General features: G+C 43.9%; 1 protein-coding gene across 1 annotated transcript in view; it reads left to right on the top strand.

The window, feature by feature from the left end:
* SLX4IP (SLX4 interacting protein) overlaps positions 1–25,373 on the top strand; it is a 655,245-nt gene that overhangs the window by 299,694 nt on the left and 330,178 nt on the right. Inside the window, exon 4 of the mRNA XM_069234115.1 lies at positions 5,463–5,586. Coding sequence (XP_069090216.1) covers positions 5,463–5,586 — 124 coding nt within the window. The remainder of the gene's footprint in view (positions 1–5,462; positions 5,587–25,373) is intronic.

Here is a 25,373-nt window from a genome sequence, read left to right as displayed (position 1 = left end):
CCAAACATCAGTTCGTCTGAAATGCATTGAAAATTGCAAATTGTTTTGCAAAGAAGAAATTAATATATTATCATGATAAAGCTTGACAGATGATGCAGGGAATCATTTATTCGTATGAATGCAGAGTAAATTTAGTTTAATACAACAATAAAGCATGTAAGAATAACTAATTAACACAAGTGTAAATAATTCTATACTGGCTTTTAACCCTGCCTGTACAGTGCGACCTGGGACTATAATTACAGCTACTTCAATAGTTCCAATGACCCGTGGACAGAGGGTCAACCAGGTCAGCAAGTTTAAACAGCTTAAACACCAAAATCACATTACAGTACAGGGGTGTGGAATTTATTAAAATATCTACTTGTCCAGGGGACAGGTTGCTTCTCAAATCTACTTGTCCTGTAAAAAGATCTACTTGTCCCTTTGGTGCCATGTAGTGTGGCGACAAATTATGGCAGCAATTAATAGCCTCTCTGATTATGCCAGGGCTACTACCGTAGTAGGGCTTGAATACTTGGAGTTTCAATCCCTACTGTAGCAATTTCCTTATTTTGCCACCTTTCTGCAGATCTGCATACTGGGGCTGGAGGAAGCAGTAAGCAATAGTTCCAGGGCTGGAATGACTTTGAGTCTGCAAACCTACTAACCTGCATGTTTTAAAGATTTTTACCAGCTTCTCTCTAATATTTTCCCATAATAAGAAAGGTTGGACATTTACTCCTGACAATGGCAGAATTAGAACTTCTTCCAGGGTTGGGAAGAAAGTGGCTGGAGGGAAAATGAACTTGCAAATGCTCAATAGATTTTCACATGAGCGATGTGAAAGTGTTAGCACCCATTTGAAATGGGTGCAAACTGCGATTGGTTTGCGCCCGCGTTCTCGGTCACAAAACAATCCTACATTGCACTGCGAGTTGCAATTAGGAAGGGAACACCCCTTACTAATTGCGAGTCGCAAACCCGTTTTGTGATTCGGTAACCAGGTTACTGAATCGCAAAACTGGGTTTGTGCATCGCAATGTGCTTTTTGCACGTCGCAAACAGCGAAAGTCGCTGTTTGCGACATGCAAAAAGCTACCTACATGTGGGTCTTGGTCCCTAATTAGGTCTGGTGTTAACAAAGACATTTTGTTTTTATTAAACTTCTATTTCGGCTGGCTTTACTGTGAGTGATCGCATTCTGCTCTTCCACAAGGAGCATATTGCCACACAAAGTAGTTTTGTTCAGTGTCAGGAACTACAGTGGCAATCAGTGACGTAACGAAACTGGAGGGTGCCCCTTTGCAAAGAACATGGAGGAGCCCTCTCTCCAGACTCACTCAGGGCAGGTGCTGTGCTGACGGGCCCCTGGAGGGCGGCTGCGGGGCCTTTGTTATGCCGCTGGTGGCAACGTGTGCTTTAAGAGTTCAAAAACTTTTTGGGGGGTTTTTGCCAATGTTTGTTACAATGTTGAGGGCCTGGTAGCTCCCACAACAATAAAGTGTTACAAAAGCCATGTCAAAACAAGACACGCATTGATGAAACTAAAAGACTTATAAAAATATGTCAGATCAGTTGGCTTTGTCAGTGTTTGTTTATTTTCATGCTTCCCATAATCGTGTTGAAAATGGTTACACTGATTTTCCATTAGAAATATTTTTGGGAAATACTAGCATGCATCAACACATTTTACTAAATGACACTTCATTTGCATATAATCAGAGAGCATTCTGGGAGCATTATACTTAGCCTCTTAGCCTAAACTTTTCAAACATGTGTGTACACGTTTTTTTTTTTTGTACTGGAACCAACGTCAGTAGTGAAGTGTGACCTTAAAACATTTATTTACAGCACGCACCCTAATAATGAAGGCTTTCAAATAATGAACTATAAATACAAGTTCGAACAGCATTATCTTTTGGAAACACATTACCTCAACTGCAGAGAGTTCAACTCTCTGTAAACAGGCAGCCAAAGGGTTTGTGCTGCAGGGGGTTGGGCCTACTTGTCCCAAGGACAAAGTAAACATAAAAACTTGTTGCCCTTGACCCCAAACAAGATGTCCCGGGCGTCGGGCGATAGGAATTCCACATCCCTGCAGTATGAGTGCCTTGGGAACCTTCTCAGCATTTTAGCAGATAACAGAAACAACAGTTGCACAGATCAGAGGAGATAGCAGCTTAAGTGAATGGTAAAATGTCAAATCCTCATGATCCAAACCTTGATCTTCCCAGCTGAAGCACAACCCCTTACTTCAAGGGAACTACTTCTTGGATTAACTACTTCCTCTATATGTTACATTACACATTCCCCTCCTCCTGTAAGTGCATGTAACCCATTTCTAAGGGCTATACATTCTTACAATCGCATGTGGCGACCTTTTGGGAAAGAGAGGAAAGATCAAGAGGGAGAATCATTACCATCGAGAGAGACCATCATAAAGAAGTCATGTCAAAACTTAGCAGAACAGAGCCAGACGACCATGCCACCATATAAAAGAAAAAACTGAAACTCAAGCAGCAACCTTGGCATGGCTGGAGCTTTTTCCTTCTGCCACAATTAAGGGAAAACAAGAGAAAATTCAATAGGCTGAAATCCTCTCAAAGCAAAGACACCCAGTCTCAGGTTAGGGCCTGAGAAGCTGCTTAGACAGCAGAGGTCAGGAATAAAGAGTGTGTAGCTAAAAGAAGATGCAACATACTTACTGAGCCAGGGCTCAAGATACAATCTTCTACCCCACACAACCATTAGTTCAAGCAAGCTAGAAGAGTCTATCTCTGAATTGGACACTTCGATCCTGCTTGGAAAAGGCAAATAAAAAGGCCATGAAAGCCCTGCAGGCAGAAAAGGTAAGGAAAGTGCCATCCAAATACCAAAGGTGTACATAACTCTAGTCATCTGATAAATCACCCCTAAACAGCGCACTTCAACAGGCTAAGACATTAAACCCTCTCTCTAAGCAATTTACATGATAAATCTTTAAAGTTTCAACAAGAAACTGGATGTGGCATCATATAGTCCTGATGAAGGCCACCGATCATGAGTGGTATTTTATCAGTGGTCGAAATATGTTGACTGAAATTTGAGTGGTGGGAGGGTGATTAAGCCTGGTGACCATCTATTGAGATCTATATTTTTAACCTTGTCTTGGGAACCCTTGAATAAAGAATTAAAAGTTATGGTGTAGCCCCAAGGCAGTCTTGACCTTATTTCTTTAAAATCTTTGATCCCACTACAAATCTTTTTATATCCCATAGAAAAATAAAGTATGCTGCACCCATGTTAAAGGCAATACAGGGAGTGTTGAAGCAGCCCGATTATGCAGCATGCCACAGCTGAGTGGGTGAAGACAATTCTATCCCATAATTAGGACTTTCTTAGACAATAGTTCTGTAAATTTGTACGACTGGGTTTTCTCTCATCAACCCTTTAGTGCATCATATGTCAATTAGACTTCCTAATTGTTCTTCAATCACAGCAGCATAATAATGAAAGTGTATCTAACAGAATTTGAAAGAAAAATCACCCTTATGTTGGAGATGTAAAGGTCCCTCATTGGAACAAGTAGAATTTCAAGAATTAATCCTTACTGTTCGTGAGGTAAATGTGGAGCGTACTAGTGTAGATTTAAAGCAGTCATAAGGGGGAGTTGCATTTCACGGGAAGCTGCAGAATTTCAGAAATGGAAAAATGCTATCTAAGAGAAAATAACATCTCTAATTTAAGTGAACAAGGCACATTTGGAAATATAAACTTTCTAAGAGGAAGAACACGTTTAGCTTGCAAAACATAAGAGAGTAGATTTTGGTAATTTTGTGCATCGATTTACTGAAACAAAAACAATATCCCTTGTGTCTAATTTAAATCTCAGCCTTTTCTTGAAGGGCCCTGCAAGGCTTCATAGATATGAGGATCTTTCAGTTCACTGCCTCTACTCTGCTGAGTCTTAATATTTGTCTCCCTATTGCTGCTCAGTCATGTGCCCACCATACTCTTCTGCCCACCATGCTACAACTCATATGCCTCCAATATCTGGAAGTTCCCCACAAGTAGGAATGCCCCTATTGCCTGCTACAAAAGACTCATGTCAACAGCTTCTCAACTTTGACATTTTACAGGCCTCAATCATTCCTTTTAGCTCCCAAATGAGTGTCCTATTGCAGTGGTTCCCAACCTGTGGGCCGGGGACCCCTGGGGGTCCGCGAAGCCTCCTCAGGGGGTCCGCGACTGCTTAAATTTTTTTATAATATTAGGTCCCAGCTATCCGTAATGACTCACTGGGGGTCCCCGGGTTCCAATAATGATTCAGTGGGGGTCCCCGGGCTCCAGTATTGATAAAATGGGGGTCCACAGAAGTCAAAAGGTTGGGAAACACTGTCCTAGTGCATACCCAGCTGGGCCCGCGTCAGAGGTGTGAATCATCTTGGTGTGTAACTGTCACACTCATTCATTGTGTAGCAAATAATTTAAACAAGTGGTTCTTAACCTGGGTTACACCTACTCAGGGGGGCCGCAACTTAAAAAAATATATATATAATAGCAGATTAGTAAACTTTATATTTATAAAAAAGATAAATGTATACTAAAAATTAAACATTTTAAAATGTTCTGTAAATGTGAAGGATTATGAGATCGGAAGCTACAAATTAAGTTGATATCTTTAGCTTGATTTCCGGGAACAGCTCAAGTACAGCAAACAGTATTATGGACAATTGGTGGCCTTAAGTGAAGCAGTAGTATGCACCAATAAAAACAACATACAGTAGGAGGAAAAGAGACAAAGCAATATTATAGACCCTATAGTATTACTTTGTCTTTTTAAAGGTAAACAAACATTTTGAAACCGTCCAATCTTCCCACTCACATTAAAATTTAGATTTCTGTAAATCTTTTGTCTATGTATTAAACAAAATAGTTTATATATTATGTATTTGTTTAATGCATACTTGTTCTGTAGATTTGTGTATTGTTTTGAGGTTCTTATCACAGAAATTGCTTAGGTGAGGGCTTGGTGTCCAGTAGTCATTCACTTGAATTATTGACTTCGATTTTAAAGACTTTCTACCCACATATTGCTAGGGGATATTTTACTAGAAAGTGTCCAGTCTCCACCAAAACTCATCACTCACCAGTGACCTCATCGCATCCCATGATTAATCCAGTGTTTCGTATATTTATTTACTGATATTTATTAAATATCATTTTTTTTTATATTTTGTGTCTTGTGCAGGTGAGATAGCCTCAGATCATTTATTTCTTTTGTTTTGTGACCGTGACAGGTTACCTGTATTACAAGTATTTCATAGTGCCATACGAAACTGCCATTGTGGATTTTTGCATTCAAAGCTATATTGCAGTTTGCTACTAGACATTGCACATCAGTGAGTGTCAAATATTCAAACACCTTAAATTTAAATGTTTTCTTGATGTACATGCATACTGAGGAAATTTCTTACTTGCACGCACATTGTATGTTTCAGGAAGTCTGTATGCTTCTTAAGGATCCTATTGATGCAAGAGTTAAACAGATTGTGGAAGCTCGAAAATCTAATGGGCAGCAGAAACACAAGGAATTAACACAGTGCAATCCGTTGTTTTTAAAAGGTAAAAGAAATATGCACTTTTAGCTGTAGCTTAGCCAGATGGAAAAATACTTTTACTGTATTGATTAATGTACTTATGTAAATATTGTGAACAATTCAAATTATTTAATTGTAGTTAATGTCCTGTGGAGGAATGATGAAATGATCACATTTTTACACAACTACATGTTTAACAGAAAATCTTTGTGTTGGTCTAAACAAGCTTTGGAAAAGCCAGCATGTCTACCCAAATATTCATAAGTATGCAAACGTGTGTTGCAATGCCTTTGTGGTCATATTAAATTTAAACCTATTGGCTTTACAAAAGCTTGTTTATCCATGTATATGATACGTTCTAATATACAAAATAGGAATCTTGACTAAAACATTAAAAAAAGCCTTCTGCCGTGAAGAGACAAGAAAATGATATATGATGCAATCTGGTAATTTGAAATAGTAAAATAGTCCCTCTTGCGTTAAAGTGCAAGCATTGCATAGAAGGCGTAGTACCACACCAACCAGCCAATAGCAAGGGGTGAGAAAAATATTCTTCTAGGCAGAGCCAAAGCCCACTCTATGTAGATTATAAATAATTTTAACAGTATTTTTTGCTGACATCTGCAATGTCCTAGAAATCCATGGAAAAGATAGTCGCCTTGGTGGCATATCCAAAATATTATCAGGCATCTGATTAGAACCAACGTTTTCAATTCATTTAACTATGGTTGATTAGGCAGTCTTGCTGCATCACTTTCTTCTGATAAGAGACTTTTAACTGCAGATTCCTCACCATGTAATATCTCCCCAGACAGAATCCAGAAACTTTAATAGGAATTCCTTCATACAACAACAGGAGTTGTTGTATGGCTCTGCATTGTGTCCACTAGTTCAGGGTGTGAAGTTAGGGCCACTTTAAGACCTCCACCTTCGTGCAATGTCAGTTCCTTTCTTTTCATGACTTCTGACACAGATCAGGAGCTAGCAGTGCTGTCTCGTCATAGAACTTTTCCTCAAGAAAACTTGCTTTTACCATCAAAACTCTCACAGTGTGCAGATATGGGGCCCAAAACGGCAGGATTTAAACAGTATCTGATAGAGACTTTTAGCTGCAGATTCCTTACCTTTACCTTTACCTCTCCCCAGGGATCAGACTGGATCCAGAAGATTTTTGTGAGCAGTACCCCTGCGCGCTGGTAGGTGGCATCGATTGGCTCTTCATCCTTTGTTGGCACCGGAAATTACATCGCAGGTCCTATATAGGCACCACCCAGGCACGCCAATATCAGTTCTTTTCTTTCTGCGCTGATCCAAAGAGAGCTACTCCTCAGTCACTTTTTCCTGGTCTTTTTGTCAAGATTTGTTTGAGAATTTTCTCCTGGTGTGTCGAGGGATGCCTTCTAGGAAGATAGGATTCAAGCCTTGTGGATTCTGTCATCAGGCTTTGTCCATGACAAGTCCACGCAGCGTATGTTTGGAGCACAACCCGAAATCAAGCTCAGAGTGCCAGGCCATGAATTCAAAGGCTATGAGGGAGTGGTCCCTAAAACTGATGGCAGCCTGGCACCCGACTTCGTGCAAGAGGACGGTCCCGGGACCACTTGCGGAGTCCGTAGTTGTCGTCATCACATTCGAAGTTCTCGGGCGATCAGGTATGTCGAGGAATAAGAAAAGATTCAAGAAGTTGAACCGCTCTTCGACTTCTCCTCAGCCTGAATTTCTGGGAGCTGAAGTGACCCCTACCCAACTCAGAGCTTTACAAGGTCATGCACCTAGTTTTTGGGCAGTCCAACCCTGCTGGTGCACCTTTGGGCCCCAGAGGGGGGCCCCTTCAGTTTCAGAACCAGCAGCTCTGGCCCCGGTGCCAAGGGGCGCTCAGGCATTCAGTCCTGGATCTGGTCGTACCACCTCAAACTTCACTGACACCTTTGCTTCTAGCGCAGCCCGTGGCCACTGGCTAGACCATCCCCATTGTAATCCCTGTCTCAGACACAGAGCCCGATGGGCATCGAATGATGCCGGCACCAGCAGGAGCTTTTCATCCTCGCTCGAATCCTGAACCTTATTTCTCTATGCAAGACCTCGGATAAATAGAAGGGGTCGCTGGACCCTTTAGATTGCCAGACTTATGAATCTGAAATGGACTGATGTGAGGACTTGGGTGAAGTCAGCGGACTGGACATTTTTCCAGATACTGGCATGCTTTCTCCCCTTACGGTGGCTATGGCAGAGTAGCTTCATATGCTATGGTGGTGAGGTGGGCGGCTGAGGTCCTGGACCTTGAACTGTCTTCAGTGGCTGTTGAGACTAATCTCTTGACAGAGGTACTGTAACCAGGAGCTTCCACCTCTGAACCCCTGCTCATGTTCAATGATTCCCTCCCTTACGGACTACTGGGTACCTGGTCCAACCCCAGTACAAGGGTTCCTGTGAACAGGACAATTGCCTGCCACCATCGACCAGCACCTGGAGATCTAAGTTTCCTGATGCAACTCCCCATCCCTTGGAGCTTGGTGGTGCAAGCCTCTGCCTCCCAAGGTGTGTCCCTATCGCTCCCTAAAATATGGAAATCCAAAAGGTTGGATTCATTTGGGAAGATATTTTCTTCCGCCAGCCTTGTATTGCGGTCACTGAACACTGCCTGCCTTTTGTGCTGTTACTCCCACACGCTGTGGGACACGGTTGCCCAAGTGGTGCCACAGGTCCTGGAGGAGGCCTGGGCTTTACTCTGTCAGTCTGTTGCCGATGGGAGGGACGCAGCAAAGTTCACAGTTTGTTGCAGACTTGACACAGCCAACTTGCTAGGCTGAGGACATCTGGCTTTTCGTGGACTGTCCAGGCTTCTTTGATGGTCATGCCCTTTGATGGCACCCGTCTCTCCAGAGACAAGGCAGACTTGGCACTAGCGCGATTCAACAATTCTCATGCTACAGCCAGGTCCTTGGGCCTCGTGGCTGCCCTTGTCACTCCCATTCTTCCTTTCACCCCTTTCGTGGCAACAGAAGGGGTTACCCGCTGCACCAATTCCTGTGCAGCTGCCGTGCATGCTGGCTAGCCTCTGTGTGGCCAAAGGATCCACTGACCTTGTGGGTCAGGTGGCCAGCGGTCTGATCAGTCTGACCACCCCTACCCCATCCCACTCCCTCCCCCACCCCACAGCAGTCTCTAAACCCTCCTAGTCTGCCCCTCTCCACCAAGAACCAGTTGGCGGCAGGATTCACCACCACCTGCACCAGTGGGAATACATCACTTCAGACAGGTGGGGTTTGCGGATAGTCCGAAGGGCCTACTGCCTACACTTTGAGACTGCCCCCCATCCTTACCACCATCTTACGATCGGATAACGGAGGAACATTTGTCCCTTCTCCGTGAGGAAGTTGCAGCTCTCTTGGCCAAGGGAGCCTTAGAGATGGTTCCAGTGCCATAAGTATGCTGTGGTTGCTATTCGTGCAAATTTTTGGACCTCATAAAGGGCAAGGGTCTTCGCCATATCCTAGACCCTCGATACCTCAATCTCTTACTCAGGAAGGAGCAGTTCCAGATGCTCACTTTGGCTCAGGTCTTGTCTTCCCTGAACTCCAGAGACTGAATGGTAGTGTTGGACCCGCAGGGCTCTTATTTCCACATCCCGTCCTGCCTGACCACAGATGTTACTTGCTGTTCATGGTAGGCCACAAGCACTTTCAGTTCACCATGCTCCCCTTTGGTCTTACCAACGCCCCTCGGGTATTCCCCAAGGTGATGACGGTGGTTGAAGCTCAGCTGCGGAGATCAGGGGTTTCAGTCTTACCCTATCTCAACGACTGCCTATTAAAGGTAAGCTCACTCCAGGCTGTCGTTTCCCACCTCCTGAGTATGGCAGACGTCCTGCATTCACTGGGATTCACTATAAATGTGCAAATGTCACACCTGGCTCCCTTTCAGATGCTCCCTTTCATCGAAGCTGTTCTGGACACTGCAGTTTTGGACTCCACATCAGCATGCTGGAGCTCAGTGCAATCAGGCAGGCACTGAAAGCCTTTCTCCCCTCTATCAAGGTAAAGATGGTGCAGGTGTTCTCGGACAACATCCCCACCATGTGGTATTGCAGAGGGCTTGGGGGTGGGAGGGACAGTTTTTCAGGAGGCTCTGTGCTTCTGGGCGTGGCTGAACCAGCAGGGCATATCTGGTGGTTCAACATCTGGCATACTCTCTGAATGCCAGAGCAAACAAACTCAGCAAAAATGCTATCACGAATGGCGTGTCGATCTGGAGGTGGCTCAAAGTCTGTTTCAGCAGGGAGGAGAGCCTTGGTTAGATCTGTTCGCCTCCGCCGAGAACGTGCAGTATCTACAGTTTTGCATGTTGGTGTCTTCAATGCGGCAATCGCTCAGATACACTTTTCGTCTGGAGTGGAGTTCAGGCCTCCTGTATGCCTTTCCGCACATAGCACTCCTGCCCAGAGTTCTTAAGAAGATCAGGAACGACCAGGCCCAGGTAATCCTTGTGGCTCCAAACTGGGCAGAGAGAGTCTGGCATCCTGAGTTGCTAAGCCTGACCATTGATCATCCGATCAGACTGCCCCTTCAGGAGTATCTTCTGTCGCAGTAGCAGGGGAGAGTTCTTCACCTGAACCTGTCCACTCTCCACCTCCTTGCATGGATATTGGGGTAGTTGACAGCTTTTTGGCCTTCCTCTAGTGGCAGCCGTTGATAGCTTTTTCACCTTCCTCTCCAAATCTTGAACATCATCTTGGCAACCAGATGTCCTACAAAACGGTGCACGCCTGTTGTTGGAAAGAATTGAGGCATGATGCACTGACAAGTCTATTGACCCCCCCTTTCTGCCCCTCTCTCTGAGAGTCTGTTGTTCATTTTTTCCCTTGCATGCGGGGCTCTGCTTTGGGCACTTTTAAGGAATATTTGTCTGCTATTGCTGTTGTTTCGAGGTTGCCTGATCAACCTTCTTTGTTTAAGTCTCCTATTGTGCACAGGTTCCTTGAAGGTCTTGCGCATCTCTTTCCCCCATCTCCATTCATTATGCCCCAATGGGATCTGAATTTGATTCTGACTGTTTTTTAGCTCCTTTTGAGACGCTTCACAATTGTCCTCTCAGGCTTCTCACTTTGAAAACAGCCTTCCATGTGACAATTACATCTGCCTGCAGAGTGAGTGAGCTGCAGGCCTTGTCATCTAAGCCGCCTTACCAATCTATCTTGCCAAAGTGGTGCTCTGCTCTAGGGCTTCTTTTCTGCAAAAAATGGTTACACTCTTTCATATAGGCCAATCACTCACCTTGCCTACTTTTACACACCCCCACATCCCTCTAAGGAAGAGGAAAGACTCCATTGCCTGTACCCAAAAAGAGCGTTGGCATTCTACCTTGATCGTACAAAAGAGTTCCGGGAGGATGGCCAACTCATTGTAGGGTATATGGTTGGGAAGAAAGGTTGGGCAGTGCAGAAGCGGACCATCTCAAGATATGTCCTAGTCTGCATTAAGGTCTGCTACGAACTGGCCAAAAAGCAACCCCATTAGGGTTTGTGCGCTCATTCTACCTGAGCTAAAGATGCAACTACTGCGTTAGCACAAGGAGTTCTAGTGCTTTACATCTGTCAGGTGGAAACGTGGGCATCTCTACATATGTTTCCAAAGCACTACTGCCTGGACAGTCAGGTCAGTAGGGACCAACACTTTGCCCATCGATCCTGCAGGACTTTCTTGTTGGAACTCCAGCGGATGGTATTGCTTTGGTATTTATTCAAAGGGTTAGGAATCTGCATCTAGAAGTCTCCATCAGATGGACAAGTTAGTTGCCTAATCTGGTAGAGATGATAGCTAGCTGCAGATTCCTTATGACCTACCCATCCTCCCCGCTCTGCAAACTGATTTCTAGAGACAGGGACTCCACTTTCAATGCCTTAGTTTTGTCAGTGTTTTTCATGGCTCTGCGCTTCTGGTGTGGATAGTCCTAAAAACAAAACTGCCTGTGTGGTACCTTTATAGGACTCGCAACGTAATTTCTGGTGTGGATGATGACAATGACAGGCGTGGAACCATTCGATGCCACCTACCATTGTGCAGGGGTACTGCTTACGCCTGAGAAGAATTCAAAGGTAAGGTATTTTGCAGTTAGATATCGTTTTTCCCAGAGAAGGCATACAGAAGGTAAGTAACTTGTCCGGCCCAACTGTCAACAATGGATGTCGGTGACAAACACAGTCTGCCTGTGGTGCCTCAGAACCACTCATAATATGACGTCATGCTTCTGTTTTGCTAAAATGAACTGTCAGTCCATTTGAGAGCATACCACCAAACTCTCTGTCGCTGAGCTCTTGAAGTCAAATGCCCACTTCTGGGAGATATCCCGAGACTGCTCATCATCGAGATCCAGGGCCCATATTATACATTATACCCAGGGGTGCAACAACATGTGAGGCCGCTTTGAGTGTCCCGGGACATAATGAGGGAAGGGGCACTGACACTGGTGCGTCCCCTTCTATAATGCAGAGAGCGCTAGTGCACATTTTGCACCAACACTATCCGGAGAAGGTGTTCCCTCATTTACATGGGGGTGTGGCCCCAGGCAAAGAGGGAATCACTTTGCCTCTGTGCCTGCTCCCTATTACCGTCATCAGCACAGAGGCAAACATGCCTTTCAGAGGTGCATGGAAATTGTGCCACAAAAAGATGGCACGCTTGGAGCATCTCCTAAAGACAGCCCTCCTGTGGGGGATGGGGGAGGTCCCATGGGCCTCTCAGACATCCCCCTCAATGTGGGTGCATCACTCACTGCACCCACCTTTAGCCTGCACAGTGAAACATGGAGCAGACTTTAATCTAGGTGCTCCCTATTTCACTTGAACGCGCTGCCCCCAGTCCAGCATGAACTTGTGGCTGCCCAGAGGACAGCATATTCATTCTAATACAGTGTACTTTCCTTGTTTGTTCAGGGTTTGAAAGGTGCACCTTAGCGCAAACAAGAAAAGTGCGTCAAACTTGTAATATGGCCCCAGGAGTTCAGGTAAGTCAAAGAAACACAAAAGAAAAAATGCAAGCCGAAGCACTGTTCTGTCATTCCGCCACTCTCATCAATCAAAGTTGCATGATGCCCTGAGTACTGCTCGGTAGCAGACTCCACAAGTTCTTCCTCTCGGTCTCTTCTGACTCAGTGGACAGCCACAGCAGACAAGATGCATTGTCTAAAGCAGACCATTGCAGTCATGTTTTGTACCCTACCAGGTTTCTCTGGAACACCTTCGGCCCCAAAGAATTCAAGTTGGCAGCTTGTAGGAGGTCCCTCAGCTGATCCGACCCAATACCGACTGCACCACTTGACCTCCATCCGAGGTCTGATCCTCCTTGGAGCAGGGCTCCACTGGCCCTAGCCCATGCTCAATGCTTGGGACCATCCCTGGTACAGAGAGTGATGCCACGGGCTACAGCCTCATCGCTGACACCAAAGTCACTGACGCTAGACCTGGATCCGATCTGGATTCTAAAGGTCGACCACCACCTTCTCCATCACGTTATTTTACTTCTTATGATGCAGATAAACAGTTTTATAATCAAGATGTTGAAGGGGATGTATTTTACAGAGAGAGCAATGTTTTTGAGGACCTACAAGATTCCAGTGAGTTGGATAACTCCTCTGAAATTAATTTAAACTCGCCTTACATTGTGGCCATTTAAGAGTATGCCTTCTTTGCAACAGGCATCAGGAAGGCTTCCAAAGTTCGCAACCTCAAGTACCCAGGCCGGAGGTGAGGACAAACATGTTAACAAAGGTTCTTAACCCAACAGCTACCACTCAGGAACCTCTGCTTCCATTCAATGAGGCCTAGTAAATATAATTGTGGGCCCCTAGGCAAAACTAGGATCTTGACCGCCAGTCAACAGACAGGTGGCAAGACAACAGTACATCTCCACTACTGTCTGATACAGCATTCCACTTTGGAGAGCTCGGTGGTACAGGCATCACCCGGCTGTCAGAACCCGAACTCTTTTTTCACCACTCCACTTGACAGAACCCAAATGGGTGGAAAATTTCTCAAAAGACATTTCTTTCCATTGCTTTTCTTGACATGCCAACACCTTGAGCCTCCTGGGATATTATTTGCACACCTTGTGGGGCATAGTTGTGGATGTATTGCCAGCTGTCCCCGTGGATTTGAGACATACACTGCAATGTTTGATCCTTGACTGCCAAGCTGCTCTGAAATATACACCCTTTTCTGGCCTGCACTCAACCGACTTCCTGTATAGTGCAGTCACTAACTGCGAAGTGCTTTGACATCACTCAAGGACGTCCTTGGATGTCCAGCAGGTCCCTCATACTCATGCCGTTCAATGGCTCAAACTTGTCAAGGCAAAGGTTGACTCAGAAATTTAAGGAGGGCAAAGCCACTGCTTGCTCTCTGGGCCCAGCTCATCCAGTTTGGCAGTTCCCCCACCAGGAACACCCCTTTCAAGGCTTCTACAATGGAATACCTGCGGAGGCATCACCAGTATGGACCTCCGCAGCAACAGGCCTATCAGTCCTTTCGAAGGAGAGGCCAAGGAGCAAGCCAGCGGCTTTAAGGCCCTCGGGTGCAACATTCTGCCGAGACCACAACCCCCACTGCAGCTTCCATGGCAGAATCGCTTTATTTGTTCTTGGTGGCACACAATCGCCTGGTAGGACGTTGGGTCACCTTTCCAGATGGTGGAATAAAAGGTAGGGATCAGCCATGCTCTATTATCTGGGCACCCAGAGGTCCAATATTATAGAGCATGGCTGCTCCCTACCTTTTCTATCCTATCCCCCCGACATGCCACCCGCCTCACAACACCTCCCGGAGGACCCATTGTCCATACTCCGTGGATATGTTGAAACTCTCTTAGCCAAGAAAGCAATGGAGAGGGTGCCCTCCCCAGAGGGCTGGACCGTTTTCTAGTCCTGTTACTTTGTGATGCGAGAAATGACGAAGGCCTTTCTCCCATTCTAAATCTCTGTTCTTTGACCTTCTTCCTGTGGAAGAACATGTTCTCAATGCTCACCGAAGCACAAATTCTGTCTCCCCTAGATCCAGGAGACTGTATGGTGTCCCTCCACTTGCAGGAGGCATACTTCCATCTTTCCATTCGCAGTCCTACAGATGTTACCTGTGGTTTCAAGTAGGCCAAGAGTACTTTTCGTTCTATGTACTCCTGGCCTCAGTGTTCACAAACACGATTGTACCAGTCTTCCCATACCTTGCTGACTAGCTACTGAAGACTGGCTCGCCTCAAATGGTCATAAACCATCTCCAGATGATGGCCAGCCTATTAACCACATTCGGATTCTCTGTCAATGTGCCAAAGTCACATCTGTCTCCTTCGCATCTGCTCCACTCCATCCGAGCCATCCTGGCTACGGTGCATTTTTGGTGCTAATCTTCCATCTCAACAAGTCCAGGACATTTGGGCTATGATTCCGATATTTCAGCCTTTGACTTGGGTATCGTTGAGAAAGGCTCCTCTGGGCCTTTTGACCTCCTGCATCCTGCTTATGGACCATACCAGGTGGCCCATGCAGGCTCTGCAGTGGGATCTGAAGTCTCAGTGGGCTCAGTTCAAAGGCGTACTATCAGACTTTATCCAGGTGCCGAAGCAGACTGCAAAATATCTGCAGTGGTGGCTGCTTGACCGGAAATAAACCTGCAAGAGATTCCTCTCCCTATGCCACTGAAACCTAACTATTCTCACTGATGCATTGTTGCTTTAAGTGGGATCGTGGGTCCTGTGTGAGGAGGTTCTGTGTCTCAGGAAGTGGATGAACACTCAAGGCATCCCCCTGGTCAACCATCACTAAGGAAGGATCCTTAAATGCTAAGGTGGATGAACTCAGCCGCCGGTGCCTACAGATCACAAATGCCAGTTACACTTAAAGCTGGAACATGGCATCTTCCAGCAATGGGGAGGACCCTGGCTTGATGTGTTTGCCACCAAAGAGAACTTGCAGTGTCCAAACTTCTGCACACTGTAGTTCCCAAATTAGTTGTCCCTGGGAGACACCTTTATTTTCCACTGCGGATTTGGCCTCCATTATGCTTTTTCCTTCCGTCCCTGCCCAGTGTTGAAAAAGATCAGCAAGACCGGGCCCATGTCATCCTGGTGGCTACCGTCTGGTCAAGGAGAGTGCAGTACTCAGAACTTCTAGCCATGAGCATTTGTCCTCAAATTGGCTGCCCCTTCCAGAGAAACTTCTGTCACGGTAGCACGGCCAGATCCTGCACCTGAGCCATAACTTCCATGCTTGGCGATTAAGCACCATCAGTTGATGTATTTTGGTCTTTGTCTCGAAGTGGTTGGTGTCATTCTGGCAGCCAGGCACCCCCTATTAAGTCTGCATGTTCAGTGCACTGAGAGAAGTTCTTGCCTGGTGTTCCTTCCATTATGTTCAACCCTTACAAGCAAGTTTGTGAGACATCCTTCTGTTTTGTTTTGTCTTTCATTGGCCTAGTAAAGCGTTCCTCTGGCTTCAGTAAAACATGTATTTGTCGGCCTTCCCATGCTTGCTGGATCACCTATCCCTTTTCATGTCACCTGATGTCATTCGTTCTTTTTATAAAGGGCTATGCCACATGTTTCCACCAACATGTATTATGATGCCACAGTGGATCCTAAATGTGGTTCCCTCTTATCTAATGTGCACTTTATTTAAACCTGTGCTTTGTTTTCACTTATGCCTGTCAAAAGGGTGTTGCTTATTGCAATCACATGTGCTAGACGAATGAGTGAACTCCAGGCCTGTGTGTCCAGCAAATATACACTTTATTATTTTCCAGACAAACTGGTCCTTCGGATAAATGCAGCCTTCCTGCTGAAGGTGGTTACATCCTTCCTTGAAGGGCAATCCGTCGTCTTGTCGGCTTTCTATGCCCCACCTCACACATAAGGAGTAACAGCTTCATTGTTTTGACCCCAAAAGGGCTCTTAGTTTTTATATTCATCACACCAGAGAATACCCGCTGGATAACCAGCTTTTTGTTAGCTTTTCCTGAAGCCAAAATGGGAAAAGCAGTTCAGAAGAGAATCATTTTGTGATGGATTGTTCTATGTATAAAGATCTGCTATGGGTTACCTAATAGACAGCCCCCAAAAGGCTTTTGTGCTCCTTCCAGATCAAAGACTGCTACCACTGCAATGGTGCAGGGCGTGCCAATCATAGACATTTTCCAGGCTGTTACATAGGCATCTCTTCACACGTTCACTGCCTGGATAACCAACTCAGATTGAAAAGGCATTTTGCCTGATCTGGTCTGCAGGGATTCCTGGTCTGACCCATTCCACAGACCTACCACCTGAGGAGGTACTGCTTTGGCTTCTATTTACAAGGTGAGGAATCTTCATTTAAAAGTCTATCAAAAGAACAAGTTACATACCTATGAGAATGTCTTTTCTGGTAGAGACTTTCTGTGAGCGCAGATTCCTCAGCATTCGACCCTTCTCCCTGTTTTGTGGAATAGACTTGCATGATCTATTAATAAGATCCCAAACCTGAAACATCCCCACACTGCTCTTCTGATTTGAATGGCTCTATCTTTAATGGCATGGACGGAGATCAGAAAGAAATTGATGTCATTGGGCAGAGGTAGTGGTCTTATAGGAGCCCCAACATCACATCCAGAACTGACAGATCCGTGGCAGAGCCACAAAATGCCACCTATCGACACACAAGAGAATTGCTGTTAAAGTTTATGGATCCAGTCTGGTACATGGGGGAAATTTACAAGGTGAGGAATCTGCATTTAGAAAGTCTCTACCAGAAAAGGTGTAACCCAAAGTATCTTGTTTTATATGACACGTTTAGAGCTTCTATGATACCAACTTCTGTGTGTTTTCAGCTTCCTGAATGTTTCAGTAGAACAGGATGAAGACAATTTTTAGGGTATTTTTTATATTAAGGGCCATATACCACTACGTAGCACACTCTCTTCACATGGTCTAATAACAATAAGATAAACATAGTGGTTTGTCCTGTTTCTGTTTCCCTAATATATATATTTAGCCCCCCCCCCAAGCCCCAACCCCACCGCCACCATACACCCTCCCTGGAGTTACTCCCACGTCACATTTGTGAGTCTGCAGCACGAAAGGGGTAGCATTGGGCACTCAATCTAGACAAATATAACTGTATCAGTAATTCTGTGTCTCGTTTTGTTTCATACTGTTTGTTTTGAGTTGTAATATCTTTTATAATTCAGATTCAGTCAGTCATGCTGAAATGTCACTGATTTACCCAACACATGTTTTACTGACTTGAGGTCTCCCATAGATCTTTCCCAAGACTCTTATTTATAGGTACTTACTCACCGGGCTTGACAGAAATGTTGATAATTAGCTTCTCAATAAAGTTAAGGAAATATGGCCATAAGTGCCATGGAGCATGAATAACACAAATTTCCAAGTTTATCCTAACATGATAAGAGAATATGAACAGAGTGAGCTCATTGAAACTCCACATTGTGTCCAGTAGCCGACTTCCAGAGTAGCTCGTGAAGCATACCAACAGTGTGAAATACAATGTTAGCTGCAATGAATGCAGTATAAAGGAATATTGGTAGAACATGAACAGGCTGTTGTATAAGGCTTCTGCAGCCTAAAATGCTCCTGTCTACATTACTGGGTGTGAAAGCAAGATCCGTTTTAATGGAGCCTAAAAGACTGATGAAGGAGGAACTCTCAAAGTGGTAGGAAACATGTAAAGGTTCTGGGTACCACCCACGATCTTTCCCCTTATTTGATATTATTTATTTGTTTTGAAGTTGTAAAAACGCTGCATGTTCCCTTTCTGTTTCTTCGGAATGCTTAAAGTATTATCAAAATAGCTTACTTTAAGCAAACATGACATAAGTTAGTCAGATTGGATAACGTGGGGAACTTATCTGACAATCTCAATCCATTTTGTGTATGAAGTTTGTATGCACAACTGAAACTTTTTGTTTTCAAGTGTTACGTGAACAGCATGTTCACGTAACACTCTCAGGTTTGGGATAGGGTATTCTAAAGCTCAATGACTTCAACTCTCAAAGATTTTTCCCCATATTACAGTAATTTTTAATGTGTGATGGTTAATTAAGAATGAAGTTGCTGACCATAGATTTGAGATGAATAGTGTAGGTCCAGCATTAACAGGTCTTCTGGGCAGTTCCCTCAGTAAGATATATGTGCAATACCAGAACCTTTAACTTGATCCTGGCATCCACCATGAGCCTTAGGAGTACTTTTAAAGCTGGTTTAATGTGGTTGTGATTGCAAAGATATAGGCACATTGTGGCCTCCTAGGTTTACAACCTGCGGAGCTAAAGACATGAATTAGACTTTAAAACAGTCTTCAGAAAAGAATCTCATTGATTCCTCCAACAGTGTGATTCTCCTTTCAACCACGCATTCACAAAGCACTAAAAATCTACTTTTTTTACTGGAGAAATTCAAAGGATCCAAAAAAGGAACAGCCAAAGAGCTGTTATAAGGTACATGACTAGACTGGGGAAAGGCCATACGAAAGCTCAAAGTAGACAAGGGAGTGAGCATAGAAGTGATCCAAGAAAAGGGGAAATTACTTGTGGTCAACCTTTTACAAAGACAGTCCAGAAGAGAGGAAAAAATGTCCTCAAAAAAGGTTCTTGTTTTGTCCATCCTCAAACTAGAATTCGACAGAAACTAAAAGTGACATGTTCAAATCCTTGAGGGAATTGGAGAACATCCAGACATGCCTCTGAACTAAAGTAGACCTACTGTAAACGTTGCACCAACTCATTTTGCACTGAAAGACTTTCAGCTCATCATCTCATTGATGAAGGGAAACACACACCACAAGTAAAAGAAATAATGACAGAACTAAGCAATGCAGGGTACTTATTCAGAGTGCAGCGTTTTATTACAAGATCCATCTTTACTTCTGCATTTGCACCCAGTAGCACCTTAGATGCATGCTAGCTATAAACCTGGCAACAAAATACTCACGTTTTCCATATTTTCAAAATATTTATAACTGTGATGAACAGCCACACGAGCGTACAAAATGGTTATCTCCATCCGACCTTTGTGCTCCAGGTGCTTTTTGTCTGGACAATCTAAAAGACTTAACAAGAAATGAAGGCCACAGAAAGTGGTGTCATAAGTTCCCAGAGCCTAAGATAGCAGTGACTGATTTTGCTAAAGGTGATGCTACACTACAGGAAGGATGAAGATGACGGTGGGTTGTTGCATTGGAGGTGTGGTGGAAGTTGTTGCAATATAGGGCTGCTCCAGTGGCCCTAGGAGAGTAGATTTGTACCATTAAGAACCTGAACAGGGTGCTTTGGTATGAAGGTGGACCCCAAACAACTGATTCCCCTTCATTGTCAGAGAGCATGATCCCAGCTTTGAATTCAGGTGTGAAATGTGATACAGATATCTAGATGCATCTCAGATTGCTTGAGAAATATGTGGAGTGCTTTGGTCCGTCTGATTTGCTAAATTCACAGGTCTCTCAATTGGAAGGCCGAAGGCAAAATACAGCAGGACCAAAAAGTGCCCGCCAAAGGCACCCTTGCCAGGACAAGTACAGAGGGGGGCTCCGGGGGTGGAACTTTTCTCTCAGCTCAGTCGCCAAAGAGATTCACAAGATGAAAGTGGCTCCGGAATATATGGCATAGTGATTCCACTAAGGTCCAAATGCAGGGAAGACGTTTTTATTGGACTCTAAATGGACTGCATGAGAAAACTGATGTGATGAGGACTAAACTAACATTGGTGGTCTTGAGGCTGGAAAATTTGGCACAGAGATTATTCGTGCATGTAAGGACTTAGCATATACAAGTCCCTGTATCCAGATATGTTGAAGAGTATGAGATCTCGGAATGAAATAACCATGTAAATATGTTTCTCAAACAGATACAGTTGTTTTGTTATGGTATGTCGATTTTTATAGCGCACTAATTACCTTTAAGGCTATCTAGGAACTTGAGCAGATGTGTAGGCATGCTTTCCCCATAAAGTTATTTAAGAGCCAGGTCTTCAGCTTCTTGCAGAACTTGAGAAGTGAGGAGAAGGCTCTGATGTGTGGTTGGAGGTCGCTCTATGTTTTCGGTGCGATGTAGAAAAAGCGACCTTCTGCTCTGCTTTTGTGAATGCTGGGAGTGTGAGGCTGAGTTTAGGTGTCTGGTAGGCTGATTAAACTGGATGCTGCTGTTCAGGTAAGCTGGCCCAGTGTTATGAAAGGCTTTTTATGTGTGCAGGAGGAATTTGAGTTGGCTGTGTGTGTGAATGGGGAGGCAGTAGAGCTCTCTGAGGTAGTGTGAGATGTGGGTGTGGCGTGGGAGATACTAGTGTTATAGCGGTGTCCTAAATGGTCTGAAATCTTTGTAGGAGCTGCTTGGTGATTCCTGCATAGAGTGCGTTGCCATACTTGAGACTGCCTGAGATGAGTGCTTGCGTGACGGTGCATCTGGTGTTCTGTGGCAGCTACTTGAAGATCTCTCGTAGCATATGTAGGATGTGGAAGCAGGCAGTGCTCACTGCGTTGACTTGTGCTGTCATGTTAAGCTTGTCATCCAGGGTGTTCCCCAGATTTCTGGTGTGGTCAGTGGGTGTAGATATTAGCTCTGTTGGCCACCAAGTGGCATCCTCTGGGGAGGTCCTGTTTCCTACGACAAGTACTTTCATCTTACTGGAGTTGGTTCATTCTGTTACCATGGCCATGAAATTGGTGAAGTTGCCTGTAGTGGTGGTTGCCTTGTCTGTTAAGGAGAGGATAAGTTGGGTGTCCTCAGCATAGGAGTTGAGGATGATACCTTGGGATCAGATGATGTTGTCGAGCATAGTCATGTAGACATTGAACAGAGTATGGCTGAGAGGCGATTTCTGGGGAACTGTGCAGATCAGGCTCTCGGTCTCTAATGTGAAGTGTGGCAGTCTGTCTGGCTTTTTGGGTAAATCCAATGGAGTGCAAATCCTTGGGTACCAAGCCTGTAGAGTCTTTTGATGAATGTGTTGTTGAAGACGGTGTTGAATGGCACGGAGAGAACGGACAGGATGAGCGCTGCTGTTTCTACTTGGTGCAGGATGGTCCGGATGTCACTGATGGCTGCATTGAGTGCTGTGTTTTTTGTGAATTATGATTGAGTGTTGTCCAGTAGATGGTGGTGTTTGAGGTGGGTTGTGAGTTGCTTGTTGATGGCCTTCTTTATCACTTTGGCTAAGTAAGAGGGCAGGGAGCTAGTGCAGATGTTGATCATCTTGCTCAGGTTGGCTGACAGCTTTTTCAGGAGGGCATTGACAGCTGCATGCTTACAGTCTTCTGGCAATGTGGTGGAGGTGTTGATGATGAGTGATGCTCCAAATTTGTAGATGTGGAGGGACAATGTTCTGTTGGCTCCTGAGTGGATGGTCTGAATGATCAACACTTTATCTTCTCTGGTGAGAGTTTTCCATTTTGTCAAGTGGCCGTTTTAGTTGGTGATGGGACTGTTTGCAGTGAAATTGCTAGGGTCTGGTTGGTGTGCTCAGTAGCTTTAGATGTTTGCGATTTTGTTGTGGAAGAAGTTTGATAGGTCTCGCAGAGTTCTTGTTTAGGGGTGATGAGGTTGACGGAGGCCTATGGTGTGGTGAAGCCCCTACTGATCGAGAAGATCTCCTTGCAGCTGTTGGAGCTTCCTTCGATGCATTCAGCTAGCGGTCTTAATTGCTTGTGCAATTAATTACAATGTTATAAGTGTCAGCAGGGGCAGTGATCTGTAGCCAGTGTGTTGGATTATTATTATGTTTTAAATATTGTGCATCTCTTCAGTGTAGAAGAAAGGATGGTCGATCCAAATGTTCTCTAGGCCCAGTTTGTCAATGTATATTACCTAATTTTAGAGAATTCCTCAGCCTCACCGTTTTTGACCTTTGATCCCTGCTGGGTTTGATAATCGTCTTATATCCATCATAGACTTGAGTATGTGAGTTGATAGTGTGCCAAACACTAGATGGTATTGCCATATTTTCTTACTGACTCCTTTTATCTAGTTTTTCACCTGAATGATATCAGGTGCAAAGCACATAACAATTCCCCTTGATGTGACAGATGGACTAAAAGTTTCATAAATTATCTTACAGGTCAGATTACATACCACATTACAATTAACACGATTGCTGAGATGACTTTCAAAAAAGTCTTATTCATGGATTGTGGAATGTCCTTTTATTTAAGGTTGTTTTAGGTATTGTTAATTATTGGTGTGAATATTGTGAGGTCACAAACATTGCAGCTGGTACGAGAGTTATGGTTTGCATGTTTCTTGTGTAAATTATAACTGGCGAAATGTTAATCATATGTTAAGGTGTTGTAATGAACTATAACTTCAGTTTTTTCAGTGAATTTTTGGTTGAATCCTACATGCAACTTCTTTTAAATTATTCCCTTCGGAGCTGTGCACAGCCTTGTCGTGCAGAGTGGGGGGTTGGTTACATAGGCTAACCTCTGGCCAGGTCTTGCGCCTAACTTGCCAAGGGCGATCAAGCCTCACAGTGCACACTGTTTTTGAAAAGTAGATATAGTTTCACGTTCACATGCCACACTTTATATTTCGAGAATCAATTGCTTGGATTTTTACTACACTGAGAAAAGACATTCTGTCACCATAAGACTGCTATGCCGTCAAAATATTACGACCATCCATTCAGCAGTTTTAGAATAGTGCATGTAGAAATGTTTTCTTTGGGAAATCACATTTTACAAGTAACTGAAAAATGATTTTGGAATCCTCCTGTAATATTTGAATGGCTTGACAGATATGCACCCATCATAACTCGCTGTGAGATATCCTCGTAATCATTTTTCTCCATGTTTAGTGCAGATTGGTGACTAGGGGCCAAAGTTATTAAAGATGTGAAAATCTTATCTCTTTTTAAGTGTGGTGTCAACCTTAAATATAGAGGTGTGACTCCACCTATACATATTTGTTAAAACAATTAGAATTGTAAGGGTATTAAGAATGACTCATGTGGTAACATTGGCTTCAACATTAAAACTAACAAAGTAATTGAATTCATGATTTTGATGGATACTTCAAACTTTAGATTCCTCACCTTAAAATATTCTGAGGCGTCAGACCAGAAACTTTTTTCAGCAGTGCTTGTGTGCACTGTTAAATTGTGCAGTGCAGTTCCACATTGGCCCCATTCCACCTCAGAACTGGTATATATGCTTCCCCTCTGGGTCTAAGACCTGTGATAGCACTTACTTGTTCATGCCTGTATTGATACCACCGGCGCCGGAAGAGGATCCAGGTCTCAGTCAGATGTCAGACACTGATCCAACTTGTTTCTAATCTCGGCAGATGCCATGCTACAAGATTGAAAAAACGCAATTGTTCTGATTGTCATTCAGCCTGACTCTGACCACGTGCTTCTACCAGAGTGCACATGGCAGCAGAGATTTCATTCTCTTTTTGGCTCTGACTCTGAACAAGGGAAAGTCCAGGATGGGGTATGATGATGATGATGATGGTGATGGAGATGGCTCTCTCTACCCTCAATTCAAAGATAATCATTTTTTCATTGACTTACAGTAGGTTAGTAGGCTTGGCACTTTCCCTGAGGTAGAATTTGACTCATCATTATGACCACCACCAGAAGAAAGTACCTCCTTTGTACTGGTGGTGTGGAGGGCTACTGAGGTTCTTCATTTATAACTGCGGTCAGTTGAGACCAATATGAACATCCTTAGAGAAATTTTACATCCTGGGCCAGCTATGTCTGAGCTTTTTCTCCCTTTTAACAAGCCCTTACTGATAGCTTGATGGACACTTTCTCTTGCTGTTGCCCACTGGTGAAGAAGTCAGGTGGTTAGACATCACGGACCCAGCTCCTGGCAATCCCGATTTTCTTACTTAACATCCTACTCCAGAGAGCCTTGTGGTTTAGGTTTCAACTAGTAGGGAGAATCCCAATTTATTCCCCATGATTCCTCTATATAAGAAATCTAAGAAGATTGAGGCTTTTGGCAAGGTGTATGTTTTCTTCCGGCAATCTAGCATTATGGTTGGCTAATACCATCTGCCTCTTGTGTCACTACACACATGCCACTGTGGGGCATGGACAGAGAGATTTTTTGGCAGTCCTAGGAGACCTTAGGACCTCTCTGGCTCAGACAATTCATGATGGACATCTCTGAAAACTAGAGGGTCCTTGTCTGAATATAGTAGCTGTTCCAGGGAGAAATCTCATGTAAGAGTAAGTTATAGCTACTATTCCTTCACTATATTGTAAATTAATTAATAGTAATAATCAATATATTTGTTTCAATTTTCAATTGATATACTTGTCTCGCGAATCAGGGTGTAGACTATTCTTAATTACATAGCAAATATACCTTCTTTGCACTCATATCATATATAGCTATAATCCAAGTTTATCATCATCTTTATTAAATTTCATAACTATTGATAATCCAATGTAACAGTTATATTTTATTTCATATATTGTTTTTTAATACACAATCTTGAATAATCATATAAACATAGAAAAAAAAACTCCCTACCCCTTAAAACCAGATGATGAAAAACAACACTCAATACTGTTGTACCTCAGACATACACACTTAAACTCATAATAGTAAAAACAATTCATAGACATAAAAATACAAGGTCTAATACAGACATAAAATGTAATTCTCCTGGCGGTTCCTCCTAGTTTCCCACAAGCTTAGATATCCATATGATACACATTCTCAGATAACACATTATGATACATGGATTTCATTTTTTTTAAACAATAGGGACACATCCAACTGATAACGTGCCATAAATCCAATATGGGCAACAAAACTTAAATTATGTCACTA

This window comes from Pleurodeles waltl, chromosome 5 (assembly GCF_031143425.1).
Source record: "Pleurodeles waltl isolate 20211129_DDA chromosome 5, aPleWal1.hap1.20221129, whole genome shotgun sequence".
In the NCBI taxonomy this organism is placed as follows: domain Eukaryota; kingdom Metazoa; phylum Chordata; class Amphibia; order Caudata; family Salamandridae; genus Pleurodeles; species Pleurodeles waltl.
This window is presented reverse-complemented; position numbering and strand designations above follow the sequence as displayed.